Source organism: Chiloscyllium plagiosum, chromosome 19 (genome assembly GCF_004010195.1).
Source record: "Chiloscyllium plagiosum isolate BGI_BamShark_2017 chromosome 19, ASM401019v2, whole genome shotgun sequence".
Lineage (NCBI taxonomy): Eukaryota > Metazoa > Chordata > Chondrichthyes > Orectolobiformes > Hemiscylliidae > Chiloscyllium > Chiloscyllium plagiosum.
This window is the reverse complement of record NC_057728.1, coordinates 60,286,672-60,307,902: the sequence shown is the minus strand read 5'-3', so window position 1 is coordinate 60,307,902 and position 21,231 is coordinate 60,286,672. Positions and strand designations below refer to the sequence as shown.

At 41.4% G+C, this 21,231-nt stretch overlaps 1 protein-coding gene across 2 annotated transcripts; it reads left to right on the top strand.

Moving 5' to 3' along the window:
- The first annotated feature begins 2,093 nt into the window (after nucleotides 1-2,093).
- atp23 (ATP23 metallopeptidase and ATP synthase assembly factor homolog) lies at nucleotides 2,094-17,432 on the top strand. Of its 2 annotated transcripts, XM_043708661.1 has the most exons (5): nucleotides 2,094-2,253; nucleotides 4,535-4,616; nucleotides 10,063-10,200; nucleotides 12,297-12,380; nucleotides 16,085-17,432. In XM_043708661.1, exons 1-5 carry the CDS (start codon nucleotides 2,237-2,239, stop codon nucleotides 16,286-16,288), a joined length of 525 nt encoding a protein of 174 aa, XP_043564596.1. In that variant the 5' UTR covers nucleotides 2,094-2,236; the 3' UTR covers nucleotides 16,289-17,432. The 2 variants fall into 2 exon arrangements, with proteins under 2 accessions (XP_043564596.1, XP_043564597.1); XM_043708662.1 differs by lacking the exon at nucleotides 4,535-4,616 and having other exon boundaries at nucleotides 2,095-2,253.
- The last annotated feature ends 3,799 nt before the right edge of the window (nucleotides 17,433-21,231 follow it).

Genomic DNA, 21,231 nt, shown 5'->3' with positions numbered 1-21,231 from the left:
GTGATCCTGGGTTTCAGATCATTTTTAATTTCTGTCCACTCTATTCTAACCTCTCATGACCTTCTGAATTTTTCCAGTGAAGTTCAACATCAATTCCCACTGAATTTATTAATGCCTCTCTCTTAAGTTCATGGTCCCTAATTTCCTGTTAGCTGTATGTTAACTACTAATCCTAAACCTGATCTAAACCCATTGATTTTTACTTTAACCTGAACTCCAAATCACACATCAGCAGTAGTAACCTCTGGTCATAGTACAAGCCCATGTTTTTAATATCAATCCTACACTCATCCACGAACTACTGAAACACAGGTCATAAAGTTTACCACCAAAGACACTTCTATTCATAAAGACAAAGAACTGGGAATGCTGGAGATGTGAAACAAACAAACAACAGAAATTAAGCAGATCTGTGGAGAGAAAACAATTAACCATTTTCAAGTTGAGTACCCCTTCTTCAGAATTTCGGTAGCAGGTTGATTGGATGAGTATTAGTCAACTGTTTTGTTTGAGAATGTTTCAGAGTTTATAATTGTCCTGAACACAGTTCATACAATCCCATTCTATCAGCTATGGCTTAAAGAGCCTATAATGATACCTTGGGAGAAATAGGAATGTGCAAGCTACTGAGCAAAAGAAGCTCAAACTAGGATAAATGCTTATAATTCAGGTGCAGTTCAGATCAGGTTAGTGATTATTTGTATATAGTCAATAAGACAGAGTAGTGAATAGTTAAAAATCACTTGCAATTCTGTTAGCTTCATAGTTCTAAAACTGTTGTGTAAGATTATTTTGAAGTTTATAAATTCACTGCTTTCTTTAAAATTCTGTGCAACTAAATGGATTCCTTAATGTTCTACCTGAACTACTGGAACAGGGAGAATGGGACATGAGCTTCACATCCCAGTATACTGTTCAAAAGGCCTCCAATTGAGCATTTGTCCCCTCCCAATGTCTTTGCAATTTAAACCGCCACATTCTGGCAAAATCGCTGCATGGACCAGGGCTACTTTGAGATGCTTTCAATGTTATGCTAGCAGTCAGTAGCAAAGTATTGACTGTCTGGATGTTCCTATTCACTCCAGAGAGTTGGAAATAGTTATGAATCTCTACATACCAACAATTTATTTCCCATGTACAGTCAATCTTGATTTGATGGGCTGAGGGGAAGGAGAGTTTTGGCAGTGGAATCTGAATGGATGATTTCTGGCTTTACTGATTTGGTGGTTTTGGCATTGACAGACAAAACTTTCCCAAAACATTTACAACTGGACCTACTTGACTTTACTCCTCCATTCACCACACCACTACTGATCCACATGTCAGGCCTTGAATTTCCATCTTTAACGCGCTTGTCCTTTTATTCTCTCCAGCAATGGTCATTCCTATAAATTATAACTTCCACCTTCATTTCCTTAAGTCCTGAAGTCTAAGCAATGCAGATTTCATCGTTTACTGACATGAGCTCCTCATGTTTGTAGGAGGTGAGGGGGTTGCAGAAAGGGAATTAAGATGGTGTTTGGCTGTTGGGAACAAAGGATAGCAGCAGGTCATTCAATCCCATGAGATAATAGTTCCATTCATGGCTGATCAGCATGTTGGTTCTAGCTTCACATTTTGTATCCTAAGCCATCATGCCCTTGGTTAACCAAAAAAAAATCAATCTTTGTTTTAAATTTTGATTGACCTCCAGCTTCCGCAGTATTTTGGGGCAAATTTCCATTTCCTTTGTAAGAGGCAATTTCTGACAGCATTTCTAAAAGGCTTATCTCTAATCTTAAGAATATGCTTTCCTGTTCTGGAACAAGCAAATAAAAGTGTCACCCATAAATGTTGTCCTCAAAATGTAACCTTTTGTGGACTCTAATTCTGGTCAAACAGAAGTCAGGATTACCTTTGCATGATGTAAGGATGATCTATAAATTGTGGACTGTAAATGTTGAAATCTGCATTGCCTAGACTTGAAGTTTTCTTTCAAATTCATCCTTGGTTCTCTAAATGCCAAGCAAAGTATATTTGGGCTACACAATTTTTCTTCTGAGCTCGAACACTTTACACGGCATTAAGTTGTGTCTGTTATTGTTCTGTTTTGTCCAACTAATTTTGTAATTTTTTTTAAGAATCAGTTACCAGTTTGATCAATTTTGCATAAATTTTCCAGTTCCGAGTTAATGGTCAGTATGAAATTTGTATTCTGATTTCTGCAGATCCATATGCAAAACTTCTAATAGACGCCATGAAAAGTTCAGGATGGTAAGTTTAATCCTCCCATTTAAACTTATTATTAACTATCCAGCTGTTGTATACCTACTTTATCTAAGCTTGTACTGAAATTTGTCTTTTAACCATTTGAATGGACTTTTAAAATTCATTCCTGGGATCGCTGGCTAGACCAGATTTATTGTCCATCCTAATTGCCCAGGGGTTAGTGAGAGCCAATCACATTACTGTGGGGACAGGAGTCACATGTAGGCCAGACCAGTTAAGGATGATGGTTTCTTTCCTTAAAGGACATTAGTGAACCAGATGAATTTTTTTCCATAATTGGCAGTGGAGTCATGGCCATTATTAAATCTTAATTCCAGAATTTATTTTTCATTGAGTTCAAATTTCACCATCCTCTATGGTAGAAATTGATCCCTGGGCTAATAGTCTAATGATTATACCACTAGGCCATCACCTCCCCATACTCACTAATATGTCATAACGGTAAGTATATACTGTGGAGAAGCACAGAATTGTGAAGAAAGGGGAGGGCAGGTTAACTTTAAGTTATGAATCACCAATGAACGGTACTGATATTAGATTTGATATGACAAAAGTGCTCCAATAATAATTTTGAGTTTCTGGATTATACTGGATGATTCTTTAGCCAGTTGGGAGAGAAACTGGTGTAAATTAATTGTTTTAAAGATGTTGAACAATTGCGAACCTTGAGAGGCAGGTATAAATAGTGGCAATTTAGAAGAGCATTGGGAGGCCATATTCTCAACAACATATGATTGATACTACCTTAATCCTCCTCTGTATATGTTACACTGTAGTCATAGTCCATATAAACAGCTGTTACTAACTTTATTATTCAGACTACACGTGTATACCCACCTTTATTCCTTTTAATTAATGAAAATCTTCTTAGAGTCATAGAGATATACAGTATGGAACAAGCCCCTTGGTCCAACTCGTCCATGATGACCGTATATCCTAAACTGATCTAGTCCTATTTGCAAGCATTTGGCCCATATCCCATTGAAACCCTTTCTGTTCATATACCCCTCCTTATGCCTTTTAAGTGTTGTAATTGTACCAGCCTCCATCACTAAATTTGGCAGCTTGTTGCATATACACACCACCCTCTGCATGAAAAAGGTGCCCATTAGTTCCTTTTATTTTAAATCTTTCTCCCCTTGCCTTAAACCTTTGGCCTCTAGCTTTGGACTCCCCTACTCTGGGAAAAAGACCTTGGCTATTCACCCAATCCATGTCCGTCATCTTTTAAATCTCTATAAAGTCACCCCTCAGCCTCCGATGCTCCAGGGAAAGTAACCCGAGCCTATTCACCCTTTCCCCGTAGCTCAAACCCTCCAATCCCAGCATCATCTTTGTATATCTTTACTGAACTCTTTCAAGTTTTAACAACATTTTCCTATAGCAGGGAGATGAGAATGGAATGCAGTATTTCAAAAGTGGCCTCTGCAATGTCTTATTTGAAACAGAAAACCTAGATTAGATTAGATTCCCTACAGTGTGGAAACAGGCCCTTCAGCCCAACAAGTCCACACCGACCCTGCAAAGAGTTACTCACCCAGACCCATTTCCCTCTGAATGATACACCTAACACTTTGGTAATTTAGCATGGCCAATTCACCTGACCTGCACATCTTTGGATTGTGGGAGGAAACCAGAGGACCCAGAGGAAACCCACGCAGATACAGGGAGAATGTGCAAACTCCACGCAGGCAGTTGCCCGAGGCCGGAATCGAACCTGGGACCCTGGTGCTGTAAGGCAACAGTGCTAAGCACTAAGCCAATAATCTAATAATACAATATAACATTGACCAGGCGAATCTGTTTAGATTGTAACTTTGTACAGGAATTCTTGGAGCTGAAGAAAACCTGCACAGTATAATAAACAAATACCTCCAGAATGTTCTCATTATTTATCCCCAGGTATACAATGCGTTAAGAGGATCTTTAAATGGTTATTTGGAATAGTCACCCCACACCAGTAACTTTCTTGTGGGTCTGAACTTGCTTAAAATTTTATTTATCTCTAACACTGTCCAGATCTGATGAAAGGCCATTGAACTGAGTATTGGGTCAGATATAACTCTGCAAATGGATGGATTTGAATAAGTTAACATCTCTCCCATTAATTCTGTTTCTTCATCTGTGCTGTTGAGATTTTCCAGTATTTCTGATTTTATTTGAAATTTCCAGCATGTACAATATTTTGCTGCTGCTTTTAAAATGCTCATTTAATACATTCTATTAAATGACTATGGCAGAATAAGTAAATAATATTGTGTTTCAGTGTCATTGATAAGGATCGTCATTTTTCCTGTGAAGATTGTGATGGAACAGTCAGTGGAGGTTTTGATGCTGAAATATCACAGGTGGGAAAGTACTTGATATAGTTTAGTCCAGCATGGTAAGTGGCCTTTTGGGCCAGTATACTTTAGGTCCATCTTGGAAAGAGCAATCCAATAATGAGTTCACTCCCCAGGTCTTTGCCCCACATGCTATAAATTTATTCTCTTTAAGCATTTATCCAATTCACTTTTGATTGTTACCATTGAATCTGCTTTCACCACCCAGTCGGGCAATGCATTTAGATCACAACATCATGTGCCAATCAGGTAGTTCATAGATCAGTACCAGGCTTTCCCCACAAAAGGCTCAGTGGTTAGCACTGCTGCCTCACCGCCACGGACCCGGGTTCAATTCCCACCTTGGGCAACTATCTGTGTGAAGTTTGCACATTCTCCCCGTGTCTGCATGGGTTTCCTCCAGGTGCTCCGGTTACCTCCCACAGTCCAAAGATGTGCAGGTCAGGCGAATTGGCCATGCTAAATTGCCTGTAGTGTTAGGGGCATTAGTCAGGGGTAAGATGTAGGGGAATGGGTCTGGGTGGGTTGCTCTTCAGAGGGTCGGTGTGGACTTGTTGGGCCGAAGGGCTTGTTTCCACATTGTAGGGAATCTAATCTAATCACAATCAGAGGCTATGCTGGCAGAATTGAATGATACCACCATGTGGGAGGTAGTGGCCGATGCTGGTATAGCAAGTACTAATGTTGCAGGCTAAAGGTGAATGATAGGAGAATTGGGGTTACTGGAGAGGCTGTTGGCAGCAAGGGCTGAGGGTTGGTGCTCAGCAGGACCCTCCTTCCCTGGTATCATCATCCTCCCCCAGATGTGAACTGCCGTTGAATGATGATGCTCTTCCCCTCCTGCCAAAGAACCCAGAAGCTGGGTTTGTTTGTCATGCTTCCACATGGACAGGCCCCTGCTTGCTGCAGGGTTAATGTCAGTGGTGGCAGGATGTGGCCCCTAAGTGGATATGCATTGAATTGTTAAGGATCTCTTTTGGCAGTGGGGCAGGAAGGTTGTCCATTGTCCATCCACTGCAAGTGTAATCAGGGTGGAGTATCCATCTGCCTACCTTTATTAAATGTCTCCCTACCACCAAATTCACTACTGCAGAGGGCATAAGATTCCATCCATAGTTTCCTGTGGTTGCAGCATAATTAATAAAACCTGGAAATCTATTGATATGCAAACTGTTAGAACAGAAATTGAGTTTGATGTTTGGTGAGGCAAGAAGTTCAGGATTCACACTGCAGTTGGGTGGTGCATTTCAGCAAAATAGCCTCCCTCGTCCCCAGTACTTGTTCTTTTCTGTGGACTGAGACTGCATTGTTTTATTAGCATTGCTCCACAATGTTTCCCTTTAACCAACATAATGCTGATGATCACTTGTTAAAAACACTTGCAGTTCGGTATTCTTCCGTACATAAGCTTTATTGAACTGGTCAAAGGTTTTGAGAGAAGTTCCTCAGGTACTTTAGCAATGTCTATAACCTGTTTTCTTTAACTTGATTCTGGGTTTAATGGTCTCAAGCATTAAAACACAGGGTGCCAGATCAGTATAACTATAAGAAAAGGTTTTTTGTTTCATTTACATAAAATTGCAAAATCAAAGTAGTAATTCACAACACTGATTCAAAGAATGTTTTAAACACTGCCCAGATTTGTTTTCCAAGTTTTTAATATTCTTTAATTTTGAACCTGGTGGGATTTAGTGGACAGAAAATTTAACAAAAAATAATTGGAATTTGTAGCATGGCTATTCTGTCTAATGAGCACATGTTTGGACTGTGAAAGGAAACCAGAGCACCCGGAGGAAACCCACGCAGACACAGGGAGAATGTGCAAACTCCACTCAGTCACCTGAGGCTGGAATCGAACCTGGGTCCCTGATGCTGTGAGGCAGCAGTGCTAACCACTGAGCCACCATCCTGCCCTATCTTTAGCCATGCTAAATTGCCCATAATGTCCAGACTTGGAGGTTGGGTGGATTAACCAATGGAAATGCATAGAGGGATAAGTCTGGGTGGGATGCTCTTCAGAGAGTCAGTGTGGACTTGTTGAGCCAAATGGCCTGTTTCCACAATGTAGGGATTCTATGATCCTGAAGGCAGTCAGGAACTGATAAGTCACCAACTTGCCCAATATATATGAAGTTTAGAGTCCCCATAACTATGAGGTGTGTTTGCTACAAATTCCAATTATTTTTTGTTAAACTTTCTGTCCACTAAATCCCATCAGGTTCAAAATTAAAGAATATTAAAAACTTGGAAAACAAATCTGGGCAATGTTTAAAAAAAATGCTTTGAATCAGTGTTGTGAATTACTACTTTGATTTTGCAATTTTATGTAAATGAAACAAAAACTTTTTCTTGTGAACCTGGCTAAGGAAGGTTTGCCTTGTGATAGCCATTTCCACCCTGGGAAAAAGTCTCTGGCTATCCACTGTATCTATGCCTCTCATCATCTTGTATACCTCTATCAAGTCACCTCTCTTTTTTCGCTCCAATGAGAAAAGCCCTTGGTCACTCAACCTTTCTTCATAAAACATGCTCTCCAATCCAGGCAGCATCCTGGTAAATATCCTCTGCACCCTTTCTAAGGCTTCCGCATCCTTCCTATGATGAGGCGACCAGAACTGAACACACTATTCCAAGTGTGGTCTAACCAGGGCTTTATACAGCTGCAGCATAACATCGTGGCTCTTAAACTCCGTACCCCTACTAATGAAAGCCACACACCATGTGCCTTCTTAATAACCCTATTTACGTGTGTGGCAACTTTGAGTGATCTGTGGATGTGGACCCCAAAATCCTCTGTCCCTCCATAATGCCAAAAATCCTGCCTTTAAGCCTGTAATCTGCATTCAAGTTCAATCTTCCAAACTGAATCCACTTCACTCTTTTCCAGGTTGAACTCCATTTCTCACTTTTCAGCCCAGCTGTGCATCCTATCAATGTCCCATTGCAACCTACAACAACCCTCCACACTATCCAAACTCCTCCAAACTTAGTGGCACCAGCAAAATTACTAACCCACCCTTGAGGTCCCAGAACCGATCCCTGTGGAACACCACTGGTCACTGAGCTCCAGTCAGAATACTTTCCATCTACTACCACCCTCAGTCTTGTATGGCCCGTACAATTCTGTATCTGGAAGGCCAAATTTCCCTGTATCTCATGCCTCCTTACTTACTTTCCTTCTATGGGGAACCTTATCATATGCCTTGCTAAAATCCGTATACACCATATCCACTGCTCTACCTTCATCAATGTGTTTTATCACATCCTCAAAGAATTCTGTAAGGTTTGTGAGGCATGACCTACCCCTAACAAAGCCATGCTGTCTATCTGTAATCAAGCTATGCTTTTCCAAATAATCATGAATCCTCTCCAATAATTTGCCCTCCACCACTTAAGACTGATTGGTCTGTAATTCGCAGAGTTATCCCTATTCCCTTTCTTGAACAAGGCAATAACATTTGCCACTCTCCAATCACCTAGTACTATTCCAGTGGGCGGTAAGGATGCAAAGATCATCGCTAAAAGCACAACAATCTCTTCTCTCGCTTCCGTAATAAATTTGGGTATATCTTGTCCGACCCAGGGGCTTAAGTATCCTTCTGTGTTTCAAAATTTCTAGTGCATCTTCCTTCTTAACATCAACCTATTCGAGCATATCTGCCTGTTTCACGCTGTCCTCACAAACTACAAGGTCCCTTTCATAACTGAATACTGAAGCAAAGTATTTGTTAAGGGCCTCCCTTACCTTCTCCGACTCCAGGTGCAAGTTGCCTCTACTTATCCCTGATTGGCCCTACCTTTACTCTGGCCATCTTTTTGTCACTTAAGTGATGAACACCTTGGGCTTTTCCTTCATCCTACCCACCAAGGCTTTTTAATGATTCCTCCTTACCCTCCCTAGTCCATTCTTCAATTCCTTCCTGGCTAGCTTGTAACCCTCTAGAGCCCTGTCTGATCCTTCCTTCCTCAACCTTTAAGTAAGCTTCCTTCTTCTTCTTGATGAGATATTCCACATCACTTGTTTTCCAAAGTTCCTTCACCCTGGCATCCTTTCCTCAGTGGGACAAACCTGTCCAGCACTCGTAGCAAGTGCTTCCTAAATAACCTCCACATTTCTGTCCTGCATTTCCCTGAGAATATCTGTTCCCAATTTATGCGCCACAGTTCCTGCCTAAGAGCATTGTGATTCCCCTTTCTCCAGTTCAATACTTCATCTTACAATCTGCTCCTATCCCTCTCCATGACTTTGTAAAAGTCAGAATGTTATGATCATTATCACCAAAATGATCTCTCACTGAGAGATCTGACAGCTGACCTGGTTCATTGCTAAGCACCAAATCCAGTATGGCTTCCCCTCTAGTTGGCCTATCTACTTACTGAGTTAGGAATCCTTCCTGGTCACATCTGACAAAATCTGCTCCATCCAAACTATTTGCACTAAGGAGGTTCCAATCAATATTAGGGAAGTTAAAGTCACTCATGACAACATCCCCCCCATTACTTTCTAAAATCTGCCTCCTAATCTGTTCTGTGATGCTATTGGGGGTTCTATAGAAAATTTCCAATAAAAGACTGGTCCTTTTGTGTTTCTGCCTATCCCCCCATACTGACTCAGTAGACAGACCCTTCTTTTCTGCAGCTGTGATACTATCCCTGATTAGCAATGTCATTCCTCCACCTCTTTTACCTCCATCCCTATTCCTTTTGAACATTCGACAACCATTCCTGCTCCTGAGATATCCAAGTCTCCACAATGGCCACAACAATGCAGCTCCAAATACTGATCCAAGCTCTAAGTTCAACGCCCTTATTTCTGATACTACTTGCATTAAAACAGACACACTTCAACCCATCACACTGACTGCAATGTTGCCCTATCAACTGTCTATCCTTCCTCATAGATTCTCTGCACACTGTATTTGCCTGTTCAGCAGCTACTCCATCCTCTGATTTGTAGCTCTGATTTGCTTCCTGTTGCCAAACTAGTTTAAGCTCTCCTGAAGAGCTCTAGCAATTTAGGATACCTGGTCGGCTTGGACAAGTTGGACCGAAGGTCTATTTCCACGATGTACATCTCTATGACTCTATGATAGTAAATTAAAGGCTTTACTTTTCCTGATCTGATGAACAAGGGTTAAAGGATGTTTGTTACTAGCCAGTTTGTTGAATTGATTATTAAAATGTGTCTGAGAGGAACTTGACCATTGTTGTAATAAGTTCATTGCATCTAAAACGAACTTTGTAACTTGAACTCATCTTGTACCTTAAAACTTCTGCCACGTTTTCTTAGCTTTTCCAAATCTTTTCACATTTGGAAGCACAGTAATGTTGTCATGGGTGAGACTTTAAAAGTACGCCATTTAACAACAGGAAAGTTTATAACTAATAACAGCGAATTTTTGCAGTACGCCTGTTCACTCTGTATCATATATGTCTTGTCTTTGCATTCAAGATTGTTTTATGCCAGAATAACATCCATCAACAAAAACACATGAATCGGGTTGTTACCCATGAATTAATACACACGTTTGACCACTGCCGTGCACATGTCGATTGGTTCCATAATATCAAACACCTGGCATGCTCAGAGGTAAGGAATCTCAATGGATTAAAGTTTTAGGTTATGCCAGCTATTATGAATGGTATACTTGCATTTGTCATGGTGCTGAATCCTTACCTGAGTGGCAGGGAGCTGTCCATTAGATAGATGGGATTTCCCCCAAGGAGGTCCATGATGGAACTAACCTGCTGTGTGCCCAAAGGCCAGTCTGACTGACAGGCTTGCCCTTCCATTGGGTATGGGGAGGCTCCAGATGGTGATGGTCACTAGGACACCAGAAGAGGAGGATGTTTGTGGAAGGATAGTGAATTATTCGGTGTGTCATTAACATTAGATTAGAGATGGCTGTAAGAGAGGAGGCATAATGGGAAGACTGCCTTGAAGCTGGAATTTTTGGGGAAGAAGTAGTCAGTGGGGGAGATCAAAACCCTTTTGGGATTTGAGGGTGTGAATGGGAATGGGGGATTTGGAGGCCGATAATTGATGGTGGGGTGGGAATGGATGCAGCATTTAAGGGCTGGTAGGGATACAACAGCAATCGCTGTCCAGTGTGTTGTGGAATCGAAACCTGCTCTGGTTTATTCAGAGTGCACCAACATCTTTGGAAATATCACCCTTAATTTTTTTTGTAGCTTTTCTGTAAAACATTATCATTGTTTTATTCTATTAATGGTGAACATTTCAAGACAAACATTTTCTTCTAATTGACAAACCCATAGTTGAAAGGCTATTCTCCCTGACCTTATAGAGGTTTATAAAATCATGAAGGGCATGGTTAGAGTGAATAGTCAAGGTCTTTTCCCAGAGTAGGAGAGTCCAAAACTAGAGGGTATAGGTTTAAGGTGAGAGGGGAAAGATTTAAACAGGACCTAAGAGGCAACGTTTTCATGCAGAGAGTCGTGTGTGTATGGAATGAGCTGCCAGTGGAAGTGATGGAGACTGGTACAATTACAACTTTGAAAAGGCATCTGGATGGGTATATAAATAGGAAGGGTTTAGAGGGGTATGGACCAAATTACTACAGATGGAACTAGATTAATTTAGGCTTTCTGGTCAACATGGCTGAGTTTGACCAAAGTGTCCATTTCCGAGCTACGTATCTCTCTGACTATATAAGACAGAAATTGGATCTAATGGAGAGCAGGTAACAATGGAATAGAGACTATTCTATAAGTAGGCACATCTTCAGGTGAATTAGTCTAATTACTGTTGGTCAGGAAATTTGTCTTCAGCAATATGTGACAAATCAAAGCCACCCTTCCTGCAGATATTGAAGAGAATGGAATGATTTGGTTTCCTGATGCACTCGATTGTTTCCTGAACTCTTTTTGGCAAAGAGCAGATTACTTTTTTAAAATTCATTCTTAGGATAAGGATGTTGCTGGCCGGCCAGCATTTATTGCCCATCCATGGTTGCCGTTAAGAAGGTGGTGGTATGGTGCCACCTTAAACTGCTGTTGTGGACTAACCCACAATAACATAGGGAGAAAATTCAAGTGTCACTGAAGGAATAGCAATATATTTTCAAATCAAGTTGATACGTGGCTTGGAGAGTGTCTTGCAGCTGATGGTGATTCCATGTATCTGCTGCCCTTATCCTTCTAGATGATGATGGTGCAGGTTTGGAAGTACCGTTGAAGGAGCCTTGGTGAATTTCTGCAGTGCATCTTGGAAATGGCTCAGACTGCTGCTACTGACCAGTGGTGGAGGGATGTTTGTGGATATGGAGCTACTCATGTGGACTGCTTTGTCTGTTTGATGATGAAGTTTCTTGAGTGTTGGAGCTGCTCTAACCCATGCAAATGGGAAGTATTCCATCACACTCCTGACTTGTGCCTTGTAGGTGCTGGACAGGCTTTGGAGTCAGGAGGTGAGTTACTCATTGCAGGATTCCTAGCCTCAGATATGTTCTTGTAGCCATTTTGTTTCTTGGGCTAGTCTAGTTAACAAAGTTTTTTTTTGACACTAAGCATTTTTATCTAGTGTTTTGAATAATTATGCACTGGGCATATGCAGTTATGAAATATATTTTGCATATGTTATACTGACACACGTGATAGTCTTGCCAGGTGTGAGACCTCTATGGTCTGAATATTCATATGAATTATTCTATAAATTTTCAACAGATCCGAGCCGCTAATCTCAGTGGTGAATGTACCTTTGGGAATGAATTGCTTCGATTCAACTTTGGTCTAAAGGAACATCATCAAGTGAGTGTTACATGAGCTAGGTTTTCCTGATTTATCATTCTAACTATGGCAGAAATCTTGTTGCACATCTGTCTGGGGCTTTTATTGGATTGTTATGTAGGCCAAAAGGAGGGAACAATGGAGGAAATTCTTGCCTATGATACTTAAACATAATCCTTGTGTCTAGCTTTTCAGGATATTTGTGTTCAACACCTTCATTTAGAACGCTCTGTCTATTTATTTTTTTTTTCTTTTTCTTATTTTTAAAATAATTTAACCCCTACACTACCACCTAAGTGCAGTAGTGCTTATTTTTTCCCCAGCACCCATGGTGTGTGTGTGCAGGTGTGAGACACAGTGAAAGAAACAAAGTGCACGAATATGTATTCAAATTTCCACCACCAGGAAGAAAGGAAAACATCCGAGTGACCAGTGACAAACACTGCCCTTCACATAAAAGGACAATGTTGTGTGATCAAAACAGTGAACGGGAGGGTAGGGACTAAATCAAAATAGAGTTGGAGGGAGAAATAATGCACTCCACTCCCTGCGGTGCCCACCTCTCCCTGAACAACTCCAGGGTGTTGGTGGACACTGCGTGCTCCTTCTCCAAGGACACCTGGGCTCTAACGTAACCGCGGAAGAGGGGCAGGCAGTCGGCCCTAACGACCCCCTCCACGGCCCGCTGCCTCGACCTGTTGATGGCCAGTTTGGCCAGGCCCAGGAGCAGACCCACGAGGAGGTCTTCAGACCTGCCCTCCCTCCTCCGTACCGGGTGCCTGAAGATCAGGAGCGTGGGACTGAAGTGCAACCAAAAGCAGAGGAGGAGGTTTTTAAGAAAATCAAAAAGGGAGTGCAAACGCCCACACCCAATATATACGTGGTCCACGGACTCCATAGCGCCATTGAACAAGCAGTTGGGCTGGGAGTCAGTGAACCACCGCAATCTGCAGTTGCAGGGGACTGCTGCGTGCAGCATCCTCCACCCCAGATCCCGAGAGAAAGGGGGAGGACTCCCGCTTAGAGAGCCCTCCACTGGGGATCCCCACCGCCCGGTGGCAAACGGGCAAGCCAAGGCGTGTCCGGACAGTGGGTGAGGGTGAAGAGGTGGATGGTGTGCAGCAGCAGTCTATACAGGGCCTGCCTTTTTACCCCCTGGAAGGGAACAAAATTAAAATCCCGGAGGCGGCTTAGGTTGTGGGGCACAGGCTCCCACGGGAAGTACGGGACCTTGGGGCCAATGTGAAATTCCGTCCGGGCTGGGGTGAGCGCGGACGGGATCCCACCGCACACCTGAGCGTCCCCCAACTGGTGCACTACGTCGAGTCAGAGCACCGCCGTTTTAAGGTGAGAATGCTCTGTCTATTGTGCCATATGCATTTAGTGTTGACAAGATGAAAGATAAGTACTCATTTCCACTTTTGTCTCTTTATTGGTTTGTCCATGCTTAACAAGTTAAGTATCTGTTAGTCTTTGAATCATGGTATTGTCTTGGGGAGGAGAAATGTATTGCATTGCACATAAAGTTTTTAAAAAGATGGCACAACATTGGGACCATTTAATAGCCTAATTAGAAACTGGTCATCAAATAATCTGGCTGCTTGCTGTCTGGAGAAAAGGATGTCAATCAGTTACCCAGGGCCACTTTATTCATAGCACCTGTGCATCGGTTAGACCAGCAGCATGGATGCTGGTGAGATCTTCCTGGTCAAGTAACATTTTGTACTGTAGAGGGGTGAACATGAACGTTTGAGCATTATTATGCAAATTCATAGAATTATAGAATCCCTACAGTGTGGAAATAGGCCCTTTGGCCCAACGAGCCCACGCCAACTCTCTGAAGGATAACCCTCCCAGACCCATTTCCCCCTACATTTGCTCTGACTAATGCACCTAACCTACACATCCCTGAACACTATGGGCAATTTAGTGTAGCCAATTCACCTAACCTGCACATAGTCCTAGAGATGTACAGCACGGAAACAGACCCTTCGGTCCAACTCATCCATGCTGACCAGATATCCCAACCCTGCCAGCACCCAGCCCATATCCCTCCAAATTCTTCCTTTTCATATACCCATCCAAATGCCTCTTAAATGTTGCAATTGTACCAGCCTCCACCACTTCCTCTGGCAGCTCATTCCATACAGGTACCACCCTCTGTGTGAAAATGTTGCCTGTAGGTCTCTTTTATATCTTTCCCTTCTCACCCTAAACCTATGCCCTGTAGTTCTGGACTCTCTCACCCCAGGGAAAAGACTGTATTTATCCTATCCATGCCCCTCATAATTTTGTAAACCTCTATAAGGTCACCCCTCAGCCTCCAAAGCTCCAGGGAAAACAGCCCCAGTCTGCTCAGCCTCTCCCTACAGCTCAAATCCTCCAACCCTGGCAACAGCTTTATAATTCTTTTCTGAGCCCTTTCAAGTTTCGCAACATCTTTCCGATAGGAAGGAGACCAGAATTGCAAGCAATATTCCAACAGTGGCCTAACAAATGTCTTGTACAGACGCAAGGTGACCTCCCAACTCCTGTACTCAATACTCTGACCAGTAAAGAAAAGCATATCAAACGCCTTCTTCACTATCCTATCTACCTGCGACTCCACTTTCAAGGAGCTATGAACCTGCACTCCAAGGTCTCTTTGTTCAGCAACACTCCCTAGGACCTTACCATTAAGTGTATAAGTCCTGCTAAGATTTGCTTTCCCAAAATGCAGCACCTCACAAAGACTGTATTTATCCTATCCATGCCCCTCATAATTTTGTAAACCTCTATAAGGTCACCCCTCAGCCTCCAAAGCTCCAGGGAAAACAGCCCCAGTCTGCTCAGCCTCTCCCTACAGCTCAAATCCTCCAACCCTGGCAACAGCTTTATAATTCTTTTCTGAGCCCTTTCAAGTTTCGCAACATCTTTCCGATAGGAAGGAGACCAGAATTGCAAGCAATATTCCAACAGTGGCCTAACCAATGTCCTGTACAGCTGCAATATGACCTCCCGATTCCTGTACTCCATACTCTGACCAATAAAGGAAAGCATACCAAACGCCACCTTCACTATCCTATCTACCTGCGACTCCACTTGCAAGGAGCTATGAACCTGCACTCCGAGGTCTCTTTGTTCAGCAACACTCCCTAGGACCTTACCATTAAGTGTATAAGTCCTGCTAAGATTTGTTTTCCCAAATGCAGCACCTCACATTTATCTGAATTAAACTCCATCTGCCACTTTTCAGCCCATTGGCCCATCTGGTCAAGATCGTGTTGTGTTCTGAGGTAACCTTCTTCACTGTCCACTACACCTCCAATTTTGGTGTCATCTGCAAACTTACTAACTGTACCTCTTATGCTCTCATCTTTTGGACTGTGGGAGAAAACCAGAGCACCCGGAGGAAACTCTCACAGACGCGGGGAGAATCTGCACAGACAGTTGCCCGAGATTGGAATTGAACACGGATCCCTGGCATTGTGAGGCAGCAATGCTAAGCACTGAGCCACCGTGCTGCACTTGTCTTATGATTGGGGAAGAAGATACATGAATCTGCATATTAAATGATTTTAAAAAGTGCTGCATTCCCTTCTAAAATAATGCAAAAGATTCCATTTAGTCTCCACGAAACTGTATTAATTTTACCTCTTATGTGTTTAAATTATGCTGCTATGAGTTCTCTCAGATTTGATTTTAGATTCGATTGCTAACATTAACCTTTTGCTTTTTCCATGCAGAAGTGTGTGCGGGAGCGAGCCCTCCGTTCCATCCTAGCCGTTCGTGAAATCAGTAAAGAAGCTGCAACAAAAGCTGTCGATGAGGTTTTTGATACCTGTTTTAATGACCTTGAACCTTTTGGAAGAATTCCACATAATAAAAAAGATGCAAAATATGCCTATAGGGAGTTTCAAAACCGGAATCGATATTACGCAAATATTTGATAAAATGTCAGGCCTCCGAGTAATTGTGATAATTAATTTGTAATATTTTTTAATGACGCATAGATGCTAAAATATCAATTATTAGCGTGTTTTAAAAATGGGAGATTTTCCATGAGTACCTTTTTCAGTTAACAGAAAAGTGTAGATCCTTTTGCAATTTGTTTTGACCTTGTCCGACTTTTGTCACTTTGTTAGTTTTATTAATGTTGTTCCACGTTCAGTGTTTGTGACCATTTTGCATATTATAATTACCATAAGATAATCTAATTTATATTTGATAAATTAGTATAATTTAATTGAAAGTGACTACAGAGGACTTTCATTGTTTAAACTGCCAATCCAAACAAAGGGATATTTGTTTATTCATGTTAGTTAAAAGCTTAAACATTCATTATATTGCCCTTTACCAAAGACAAACCATAGTGTTGAGACAGCTCAAGGAATAACAAAGTGAGATATTGAGCTAGACCTAGGGAAAGTCCTTGTTATATTACCCTGCGCTGGCTGCATTACCTGGATTAATTTGAAGATGCAATGAGTCCAAGTTTGGCTCGGGTATTTAGTCTAGTTTGCTTCCATACTTGGATTTGGGTTGAAGAGAAAAATAAATCTATCTTGGATTTGGAGCTGCGCAAAGTGAAATGGCCTGTCAATAGTGTGTTCATACTCAGCAGGGAAGAATGACTGTTCCTCAAGATACTAGAGCATTGCTCATAAAACATGAGGAATGCTCCAGGATAACAGCTATCCGAAGTGAGGACTCAGCCAAGAAAGAGCAATCTAAAACCAATGGAACAACTTGCATTAATTGATATTTTACAGACAAAGTAAAGACATATATTTGAAGGTCTTTTGGATAGATACAGCTGTTTTACCCAGTTGATTGCCAATTTATGATTTATTTTGTCCATGTCTTGTTAAGTTTTGACATTCTATGTTATGCAGAACCAGAAAAGAATAAATAATTTAACTGCACACATGGCAGAGAGACTAAATTATGTATCTGTGTATGTGAACAAGCAGGTTACCAAATACCTAACAGTCTGCTGTATGAGACATTGCAAGGATAGGTAATGTTATTTATAACTGAGCAAATGTACAATTCTAAGAAATACAACAATATTAAAACATATTTTCTTCCCAATCAGCGAGCTTTGATTGAATACTATGTCAAGCAACTATGCTACTTCTATACATCCCATTACATTATAATCAATAATACTTGACACATTAGACATGCCAAAATGTAACTTTATGTACATCTCAAGAAAAACTAATTATGGAATTGCACACATAATATGTGGGGCTGAGTCTGGGGCTCATCCCATCCTGTCAGCTTATTTTCTCTCTTCCTTTTTCCTTTAGCTCTTTCTACTTTCCTTTTTCTTTTTTTCTTCTTTTTCATTTAAGTCTGGAGAGTGCTAGGTGAAGGACGAGGCCTCCAACACCCAGGATATGTTGGACACAGCTCTATCCCAGCCTGGGCTCTCTCAGCAAATGAGCAGGTCCCAGGCTGACTCCCCTAGAGGAGACCTGCAGCTAGGCTTGGACACCTGAAAGTGGAGAAGTGCCTGTCTCCCGGTATGTCAGGTTTGTCCCGGAATGGAGGTCTCATTCCAGTGTGGAATTCTTCTTCAGCTTCCAGATATTCCAGCGTCATGTCCAGGAGTGGTGGTCTTGGCTGGCATGGTGGTCTTCTGCGGCCCAGTATTCCAGCGACCCGGAATGGTGGTCTCATCCTGGCTGTTTCTTCAAGGTATTCCATTGTTCCTTAACCACTTCCCCTTAGCCAAGATCTGTGATGAACTTTGTCTTAATTTTACTCTTTTCTTATTATGTATGACTTCTGTCATTGATTGTATCTATCATGTTGGGCTAACTTATAAAACTTTTCACTGTTTTTCATGTAAAAGTACATGTGACAATACTAGAAAAATATTATATAGAATATAAAAATGTAATGTCACTTTGCTTTTGGATGGGAACATGACCACGCATTCTATCCAATTCTGTATGTCCTCTTCTATTTTATTCTTGTTTGTTGTGTCTCGGTTTTTTTTTTATATAGATGTTTGGGAAGAAAACTTCTGCTCAAATACCAAAATGACAGCATAACAATGCAGTGTAATATTAGCAGTGGTATATGTGCAAAGTGAACAACTTTGTAGTTGCCCACAGGACTGGGATAAGGTCCTTGTTCGTACATTGAGGAATTACTCATTTTTATGAAGAAACATCAGTGAAAAGTGGTGAGTTTTATACTCCCAGTCCTGATCTGTACTAATTTCACACAGCTTTGTTGGAAAGCGAGAATCTTTTCTCTTGCGTTCATCAGGACAAATGGAAAAAAATGTCAAGTTTCAAACAGCAACTACAAAATACAAAGGAACCTCGATTATCTGGCATTCGATTATCCGAATTTCAGATTGTCTGGACAAGATCGCAAGGTCCTGATGCTTGGCTAAACTGTGTTATCCGAACAAAATATTCCCCGACCGTGTCGTTTGGTTTATAGAGGTTCCTCTGTATACCACAGGATGTGAAGTGTGGTGACTGGTTAATAGGTCAAGTCTGTTTGCCCCAGGTTGCAAGATAGTTATTGTCCTGCTGGATAACTTTGCACTGTGTCAAACGTTTTAAAGTGAGTAAATAGTGAGACCCTGTTTACAGGTTTGCTGATAGTAAACAACAACCGACCCCATCCTGCACCCCACCAATCCTTGGCCACTAATTGGTCGCTAATCCCTTCCTACCAACAATTAATCTTTCAGCTCCATCAAAATCAGAACTTATGAATTAGGAGCAGATGTGAGCCATTTGGCTCCTCAAGCTCTTCAGTAAAATCATGGCTCATCTGATGTTAGTTTTGAATTCCACGTTCCCATCTACCGTTTATAACCTTGGATTCCTGTGCCTCACTGGAGTGAATCTACCTCAACTTTTAAAATATATTCAAAGACCCAGGCTGTGACTTACACATCATCATTTGCAACAAAATAACCCCTAACTTTTAAACGTGTTGACACAATTAGGAGGAGAAAATTCTGGTATACAAATGCCCAGGAATAGTTGCTAATGCGTATTTCTAATCAAAATTGGCATTTGGCAAAATCTAGTGAGTTTGGAAAAAAAGCAATTAAGAAGATAGTCCAAAACTATTCTCAACAACATAAGGTACAGTACTGGAAATAAATTTCTAAAGAAATTCCTAAAACAATAAAATCTTAAATATATTTAACAAGAGAATTGTACATGAGACTATAAAGAAGTATAATCTTCAGTGTTCCATGTGCATTCAATGTTTTCCAGTGGAAAACATTTTATTTTTTTTATCTAATGATAAGAAAGTTAGCATTAAGGCACTTTATCTGAATGCTCGTAGCATTCGTAACAAAGCAGATGAACTAATGGCACAGATAATCGTGAATGATTATGATGTAGTAGGCATCACAGCGACATGGTTACAGGGGGGTCAGGACTGGCAGTTAAACATCCAAGGATTTTCAACTTATCGAAAAGACAGGGAGGTGGGCAGAGGGGGTGGGGTTGCCTTGTTAGTTAACAAAATTAAATCTATGGCACTGAATGACATAGGCTCAGATGATGTGGCGTCTGTGTGGGTGGAATTGAGGAACCACAAAGGCAAAAAAACCATAATGGGAGTTATGTACAGACCTCCTAACAGTGGTCAGGACCAGGGGCGCAACATGTACTGGGAAATAGAGAAGGCATGTCAGAAAGGCAAGGTCACGGTGATCATGGGAGACTTCAATATGCAGGTGGACTGGGTAAATAATCCAAAGAAAGGGAATTCATGGAATGCTTACAGGATGGCTTTTTGGAACAGCTTGTCATGGAGCCCACAAGGGAGCAGGCTATTCTGGACCTAGTGCTATGTAAGATCTTTTATAAAATCAGGTTCATTAAAGTAAGGGAACACTTAGAAAGCAGCGATCATAATATGGTAGAGTTCAGTCTACAGTTTGAAAGAGAGAAGGCAAAATCGGATGTAATGGTGTTACAGTTACATAAAGGTAATTATGAGGGCATGAGAGAGGAACTGACGAAAACAGACTGGAAGCAGAGCTGAGCAGGGAAGACAGTAGAGCAAAAATGGCAGGAGTTTATGGGTATAATTGAGGACACTGTACAGAGGTTCATCCCCAAGAAAAGAAAGATTATCCGGGGAGGGGTTAGACAGCCATGGCTGACAAAGGAAGTCAGGAAATGTATTAAAGAAAAAGAGAGATCCTATAAAGTGGCCAAGAGCACTGGGAAATCAGAAGATTTGGGAAGACTACAAAAACATACAGAGGATAACAAAGAGAGAAATAAGGAAGGAGAGGATCAAATATGAAGGTAGGCTAGCCAGTAATATTAGAAATGATAGTAAAAGTTTCTTTCAATACATAAGAAACAAACGTAGACATTGGGTTACTTCAAACTGATGCTGGAAGGCTAATGATGGGAGATAAGGAAATAGGAGAACTTAATAAATACTTTGCATCAGTCTTCACAGTGGAAGACATGAGTAATATCCCAACAATTAAAGGGAGTCAGGGGGCTGTGTTGAGTATGGTTGCCATTACAAAAGAGAAAGTGCTACAAAAGGTAAAAGGTCTTAAAATTGATAAATCTCCTGGCCCTCATGGGTTACATCCTAGAGTTCTGAGGGAGGTGGCTGAGGAAATAGCGGAGGCATTGGTTGAGATCTTGCAAAAGTCACTGGAGTCAGGGAAAGTCACCAATGATTGGAAGATCGCTGTTGTAACCCCCTTGTTCAAGAAAGGATCAAGGCAAAAGATGGAAAATTATACGCCAATTAGCCTAACCTCGGTTGTTGGTAAAATTCTAGAATCCATCATCAAGGATGAGGTTTCTAAATTCTTGGAAGAGCAGGGACAGATTAGAACAAGTCAACATGGATTTAATAAGGGGAGGTC